Consider the following 7,622-nt stretch of genomic DNA (forward strand, 5'->3'; position numbering starts at 1 on the left):
ATGCTAGCAAGAAAAACACATCAGGAAGGGAGGGAGGAAAGCAAGAGGAACCTCAAATCAACCCTACTGACCTCCACAGATAAGGATCATGTTGCTTAAAGAAGAACTTGCATTTTAAAATATGAGCTTGAAAAAACTGTATATTTCTTAACCAGAACTCTGCTAGTGTTCTCCTTTAAGAGAATCTTAGGAAAACTAGATTGATCAAGCATCAAAAGCTTTTTATTTTTTCCTCTCCTGAGAAAAATTTATCTTGGATGCCTATTGGATTTTTGACCCATCCTATTTTCACTCCTTATAAATCTCAGCCTTTTGGATAACTTTGCCAGATACAAGTTCCTTCCCAGACTGACCTGACCTGGATAGCCACCATGCACAACAGCACTGCCGAAATTCCGCACGCGGCTGCGACGTGTAACGAGACTTGGCCCACCCAGCCTCCAAGCTCCAAGTTCTCCCTGGGTGTGTTGGTGCTGCTGGCTTTCCTCATGGTGCTGCTGTGTCTGGTGACCATCCTTGGAAACATGCTGGTGATCCTTGCTTTCATTATGGACAGAAACCTCAGGCATCGGAGTAACTATTTCTTTCTGAATCTTGCTGTTTCTGACTTTGCAGTGGGTAAGTCAGAGCTGTGGAGCCATGTGCTAATTGTGTTGTAGGACTCTTAGGAGAAGCCCTGGTGTTTATTTTCTGTGTGTTTTCTTCTGAGAGAACTATTTTCCAGCTGTGTCTGGGGGAAGGATGGGGAATGGTGGAAGCTGCATGAAGTATTTTAGCAGCCTATTATTTTTTAGAAAATAAAGGATGCTTTGTTAGGTAAGCAGGTACTGTTTAATATTTCAGCACAAAATACTATCGTGGGAATTTTATGGACTAACAAAGAATGGGAGTTGTTTGTGAAACATTTTGGCTGAAATTTAGATAGTCTAATCAAATACAGCCTATATAGTCTGGCAACTTTTGCATACATGGTCAATATCTTCTATTTCAGTCTGCTATCACACAACACAGATCATCACCTGACCTTTGTGACTAAATAGCGACAAATGCTATTTTTAAGCATTTTGCTATATATATATATATATATATATATATATATATGTATGTATATAGAGACTCTATGTATACAGAGTCATACCTTAGGAATATGTGTTTGTATAGGCAAATAAAAAATTACAAATAAAGCAATTCCTAAGAAGTTTGATGCTACATGTATATTTATACATAGGGACACATTTAGTTTTGAAACTTGTACTTTGAAGCTTGTACTTGAAACTTGTACTTGGAAAAAGTACAATTAAAACAGGAGTGTGATGTTCAGTTGGAGACTGAACTATTGCAATATTCTGTGAATTGCTGGGTGTTTTTGCTAAAAGCCTTGGTTAAATTATTGAGTGTGTAGAAGGATGGTTTTAAATAGTTGTGGCTATTTAATGAAATCTGTGTTCTGACTTGTCATATCACAACAACTTATTTTTTTTTAAGTACACTTTCAAGAAGTATACTGAAAGAGCAGAAGAACCTTTTTTTAAATTTTTTTTGCCAGTGTCAGAAGTTCTGTCAGGGGCACAGCTTCTAACAGTCCTATCCTTGTGATGTCCATATCTCCTTGTATAATGTTTTGATACCTCCCTGCATATGTTTGATGTCTTCTTCCAGCTTATTTCTGCCTTGTGATGCAGAGCTCTTGCTGCCTGCTCTCCAGTTACAGTGCTCTGGAAAAAAACAGAGCAGTGAGCAGAAAAACAGTGGACAAACTGGTGTTCTCTCATCTGACTCACAATCTAGCATCATATTGAATGAACACTAGCATCTAGCTGAGGAATACAAAGTAAATAACATTCTCTGCAAAAGAAGGAAGTACAGCTTACTTGGCATTACGTACTTTCCATAATTTTTTGTTTTATATTTACCTGAATGTCTAGTTTTTAATTATAAATTGTGTTAAAAACGCTGCCTTTGCCTCAGTTTGACTTTACAGTCAAACTGATTTGTATTTTTGTAGCTATATAATTCAGATTCGGGGTATGCCTAAATTATCCTTACTTTCTTCTTGATCTAAATTGCTAAAAGCTTGCGGAATAATTTGCTTATTCTTTTAACACATCTAATCTAGCTGCTTTTGACATTCAGCAATTTTTGCTTTGTCTCTGTGCTTCTGGACCTATAGCTGGGTTTGAATAGAGATCTCTTGATTCTTAGTAGAGGGAGAACAATAGGAACTGTAAGATTTTTATGCCAATGGAAATTCTCAAGATACTCTTACAGAAGTACACACTATTAGGTAGTAAATCTAAAGCTGAAATTACATTTTTTTTCCTGATGTGAATGTTAAAATCTATAATGTTTTGCTGAAAAGACAAAGTGCTAATTGCTCTGTAAATGCAGTGATTCCATTTTGTTGCAGCCTTGATGCTGTTCACTTGATTTTTACATCCCAGTTGACTGCACCATTAGTTCTTCAGCCTCCCAAGGCTGTGTTGTGATTCTGTGTAGGGTGATCACCTCAAAATCCATTAAAATGAGGTCATATTGGCACTTTCACAACATTTGGATTTAGCAGCCTAAATTTAGGTAGCAATGGGTGTGGGTGGGTCACTCATGTGTTCCCACAGTCTGGTGAGTTGCCATAGATGGTATCCTATCAGCTCACCCCTGAAGGTGGTTATTATCAAGATTTAAGATGAGGAGAAAGGTTAGGCTGGGTGTATTTAATTAACTATGCTGTTCTTGTCAGCCTTTTGATCATACAGTTTTTAAAATTAGTCTGAAACTGGTATTTCTGTAAGAAGTTAACTTCTGGAACGTTTTCCGACACATATGCTTCTAAGAGGATGGAAGCGTGGCAATTGGATAATTTGTTATAGAAAACAGTGGATTACATTGGGGGAAAGATGCTTTTGTTTGTTTTAATTTCAGCAGATAACACAAAAGAGTGTTTGATTCAGCAGGGTAGAGCAGCCAGCTGCTCCTTCTTTTAGCAGGTGGTGTTAATTGGATAGGTAACAATTATACATAATAAACATGATGTACCTTTCAGAGGGGTATTAATTATAATAATGTGACTAGTACCAAGTTTGTAGTAAAGGTTCTTTGGTTGCAGGATAATACAAAGCCATCTATGTGGCAATTCCAGCCCCGTATTGATCAATCTTTTATCAGATACTGCAGAAATACTTCTCTGCTCTCATGCAGTGCAATGCTGACTGACGTGTGCATTTGGTTTCTTTTCACAGGTGCGTTCTGTATGCCGTTGTACATCCCTTACGCCCTGACAGGGACATGGCACTTGGGAAGGAGCCTGTGCAAGCTCTGGCTGGTCATGGACTATCTCGTGTGCACAGCTTCAGTGTTTAACATCGTCCTTATCAGCTATGACCGTTTCCTGTCAGTTACAAAAGCTGTAAGACTAACATTTCTACTTATTGCTTTTTATATGTTGGGATTTCTATAGAACTCAGAGCATTTCACAACTGACACTTTAAGCTAAATGGTGCTTTGTTACTGGTACAATTTTTTAATAGAGAAATGATGATGCTTCAATGTTGCATTGGGACTTAGGACATTGCCTTGCTGTGATTTCAATGTTATCTTTGTGCCACCTGCACTAGAAGTTATTTAATTATTCTACACAGGAGATGGGAAGGTCTAAGTGGAAAAGAGACAATAGGCATGTGGAGAACTTGGGCTTTGGCCATTAGAAGAGTTGGTGGTGATGAAAACTAGGTTGAGTCAAGGATGTGCTTAGGCTTGGATAAATAAATGAGTAAGAAGAGCGTTTGGAGACACAGTAAGATGGACTGAGTGAAGACCAGATGAGGATCTGAATTACTGCAAGGGGTGATTGACATGTGCTGACAATGAGCAGTTGAGTGGAAACTGATCTCTTGAAGCAAAAAGAAGAATGAATCAAAATATGTGGAGAGGTAAGAGATGTTTCTTGAGTGTTGTTGTTCTTCTGTTTCAGAAGATATCCAAGGAATCAAGTAAGAAATACTGTCATTCACCATTTCTAAGCTCTACTTGGTGTTTGGCCTTAGAATCAGAGAAAGGTTTGGAAGAAACCTTAAAGATGATCTGGTTCCAACCCCCTGCCATGGACAAAGACACCTTCCACTAGACCAGGTTGCTCAGAGCCCCATCCAGCCTGGCTGTGAACACTTCCAGGGATGGGGCATCCACAATGTCTCTGGTCAACCTGTTCCAGTGCCTCACCATCCTCACAGCAAAGAATTTCTTCCTAATATGTGATCTAAACCAACTCTCTTTTCGTTTAAAGCCACTGCCCCTTGTCCTATTTCTGCTTGCCCTTTGGATCCTGGAAGGCTGCAGTCAGGTCATCCCAAAGCCTTCTCTTCTCCAGGTTGATGAGTCTGCTTGCTTCAATTACATGTCTCATATTAGACTGGGAGGTTCTCATTTGGGAGATGCTGATACAATGCCTAATCACTTTCTCTTCTTCCTTAGTGGTGTGGTTTTTACAGTTGGTTTTTGGTAGTTTGTTGGTTTTGTTTTTTGTTTTTTGTTTGTTTTTTTAAGCTGAAGAGTAAAGTATAAGAATCCCTGTATTTAAGACATTAACAAAGCTGCAGACCTCAGAATAAGAATAATGTAAATTAAAAGGGCCTCTGTAACCTAGCTGAGATCCATGTTCTTGTGCCATTGCTGATGGTCTTCATTTACATGATCACATTCTGGTTTTCTTCTTTAGAGTATAAGGATGGAGTGAGTCTAGGAATGTGTAACAGGGCTGTTATCCAAAGAAAAGACATCATGCTTCCTATAGACTTGGGATCCACCTCTGCCTCTGCTGCAAAGCTAGCCTGCGGCCAAGTTCCAGTCACTCCAGACCTAACAATTTGTGAAGCTGTGCCCAGCTTCCTGTTTTCTGCTTCTAATTTGAACTGCTTGTCTTGCACAGGGTAGCAAATTCACTACGGCAGGTCTGGAGCTGTGCACGGAGCTAATATGATGCTCCGTGCTAATATGCTAATATGATTAGAGGAGTCTGAATCTTCAGGCTACACATATTTAAAACAGAGAATCCAAACTAATGTGCATAAACCTGAACCATTGCTCTGATACTTGCTGGTGAAATAGGGACAATGCCCTTTGTGTTCTGTGTGGCTGTGAAGGCGCCATACATTATTATTTGTGTATCATGTGCTCTTCTAAAGAACAGTATAGGAAGCTGATGAGGAAGGCAGCAGTTCTGAGGAAAGCCTGAGATGCCAAATGTTGAACAGTGTAGAGGAAATAAAATTGTCCAGCTTTTAACTTATCTTCTTGTGCTATGAAGGATGGAGGAGACCAAGAGTACAGCTGGCCTATTACAGGGTGGGCTTAGCTCTTGTATTTCCTAACCTTGGATGGTTTTCTTTTAATTCTTGATATGCTGTCTGGGTAGACATAAAAGCATCAAGATTTTCAGTAGTGGGATGAACTGTTTACAAGGTAAGGCTAACATTAAATTAGAGTGATTCAATAAGGCAGGGGGTGTTATTGTATATGTCTGGGATAAATTTTTCTGCTATGGCAAGAGGAAACAGTACGAAAAATTATATTGTCTGGTGTTTGCAGTTTCACATGGCAACCTGTCTAATATAGAAGGCTTCTACTTTTGCTGGGCATGTAGGAACTCCCACAGCTGCTTTCACTCTCTGCTGAGCCTGGGCTGATGAATCATAAACCTATTTCTTACTAATTCCTCATTGTTACGTTACTGTGTGGTGGAAACAAGCTATGTCCTTTCATACCTGGAAGCCAAACGTTAATTTACCCATCGTAATTTCTGCTCCTCTCCTATGTCCAGTATTAAAATAAATCACAGAGCTGCAATGCAAGGAGAACAAGACTAGCAGTTTTTCAGAACCTTACATAGTGAAGACATTCTAGATATCTGGGGAAATACAGAACAAATACTATATTTGGTTTGATTATGTATGTTTTTGTGACATAATTTTTCCCAAAATGTTGTCTGAATATGTGACATGTCCTTTTTCTCTTGCAGGTATCTTACAGAGCCCAGCAGGGAATACTGTCCAGCTCTGCCATCAAGATGGTGGCCATCTGGGTCTTAGCATTTCTCCTGTACTGCCCAGCCATCCTGCTTTGGGAGCACGTGGCCGGACGCAGCGTGGTAGAGGTGGATCAGTGCTATGCTGAGTTCTTTGACAACTGGTACTTCCTCCTGTGTGCTTCCACCCTGGAGTTCTTTGTGCCGCTGCTCTTGGTGACCTACTTCAACGTGCACATCTTCCACAACATCCAGAGGCGCCAGCGGCGTGGCAGCGTGCAGGACTGCGAGCCTCCAAGGAGCAGCAGCCTGTCCTGGAGGTTTTGTGGCTTGCCGAGGCCAGGGGCATCATCTCCTTCATCAGAAGCAGAGGACAGTGTTTCATCACTAACGAGGTCATGGAGACCAGCAGTGGTGGCTAATGGTCCATTTCGAACAGAAACAAGTTCTACGGCTTTCAAAAGGAACTTTTCTGCTTCTTTCTCTTCAAGGATTGGATCAAAACTGCAGCAGGACAAGAAAATAGCGAAGTCTCTTGCCATAATTGTCTGTGTGTTTGCCATTTGCTGGGCCCCATACTCTTTATTAATGATTATCCGTGGGGCCTGCCGAGAAAAGTGTATCCATAACTCCCTCTACGAAGCAACCTTTTGGCTTTTGTGGATCAATTCTTCTTTGAACCCATTTCTTTATCCTCTCTGTCATATGAGGTTTCGAATGGCTTTTCTGAAGATATTATGTCACAAAAAGTTTGCAAAATTGAGATCTGGTAACATGCCTTCTATTAGAGAGGTAAAAGAAATGTCATACAGATAAGGTTCCTCTGTTATTTAGTGATACCTTTTCATATGTATGGTCGGCATGAATAGAGAAAAAACCATTTGGTTACTAATGACATTTTTAAAAGATTGTAAAAATACAGAAGCAGTATATTTTCATTTCATAAACTATTATGAAGACAAGAGAGTGCCTCCTCCTTGTTATAATCCCGACAATGAGCAATATGCAAGTGAACGGACTGCCTAACCTGCCATGTCTGTCCTTTTAAAGTTTTAATGTAGTTCATACCTGGCATTGCAGGACAAAGTACATGTAAGTTAGTAATTCTGAATGACTTTCAGAGAATGAAATTCTCCATGCTATGAGAATTTTGAGATTGGTTATCAAAATTATCAGACATAAGTGGTTGTTAGTCTTTTCACTCGTGCTGTTTTTTTCACATGACAGTGGCTGCCTCTTCAGTCATGCTTAAATGATATTTAGTGCCAGATCTGTGCACTATGTGATTGCCTAAAAGATAGGCCAGGCTTGGGCACATGATCACAGTCCTGTTGAATGAGCGGAGCAAGAATGCTAAGTTCATACTGGATTTTTGATTTTGGCTGGCTGTGCGAGAATAGACAATAGCCTCTCTGGTGTAAAGCTTTGTAAGTGCAACGATACTCCATCAAAATGTCTGGAACAAATTTGATCTGACAGAGTGATTTTTATACTAGATCAGTTCTTTGTATCCTGTTACTGTGACATTATATGGATTTTCTCTGCCACAGAACAAATATCAAACTCGATTTTTTCAACTGGGGAGCAAGGGCCATATTCACTGCTT

At 39.8% G+C, this 7,622-nt stretch overlaps 1 protein-coding gene across 1 annotated transcript; it reads left to right on the forward strand.

Annotated features, from left to right (window-relative positions):
• The first annotated feature begins 335 nt into the window (after positions 1-335).
• On the forward strand, positions 336-6,936 carry HRH4 (histamine receptor H4). Its single transcript, XM_053978741.1, has 3 exons — positions 336-618; positions 3,237-3,403; positions 6,011-6,936. The coding sequence occupies exons 1-3, from the start codon at positions 372-374 to the stop codon at positions 6,830-6,832; spliced, it is 1,236 nt and encodes a 411-aa protein (XP_053834716.1). The 5' UTR covers positions 336-371; the 3' UTR covers positions 6,833-6,936.
• The last annotated feature ends 686 nt before the right edge of the window (positions 6,937-7,622 follow it).

The sequence above is a fragment of the Vidua macroura genome, chromosome 1, assembly GCF_024509145.1.
Source record: "Vidua macroura isolate BioBank_ID:100142 chromosome 1, ASM2450914v1, whole genome shotgun sequence".
NCBI classification, from domain to species: domain Eukaryota; kingdom Metazoa; phylum Chordata; class Aves; order Passeriformes; family Viduidae; genus Vidua; species Vidua macroura.

Excerpts from the sequence above, each read along its gene's own strand:
- HRH4 (XM_053978741.1), top strand. The coding sequence starts at position 372 with ATGCACAACAGCACTGCCGAAATTCCGCACGCGGCTGCGACGTGTAAC. Across the intron at positions 619-3,236 it reads TGTTTCTGACTTTGCAGTGG|GTGCGTTCTGTATGCCGTTG; the intron begins GTAAGTCAGAGC and ends TTCTTTTCACAG. Across the intron at positions 3,404-6,010 it reads TCCTGTCAGTTACAAAAGCT|GTATCTTACAGAGCCCAGCA; the intron begins GTAAGACTAACA and ends TTTCTCTTGCAG.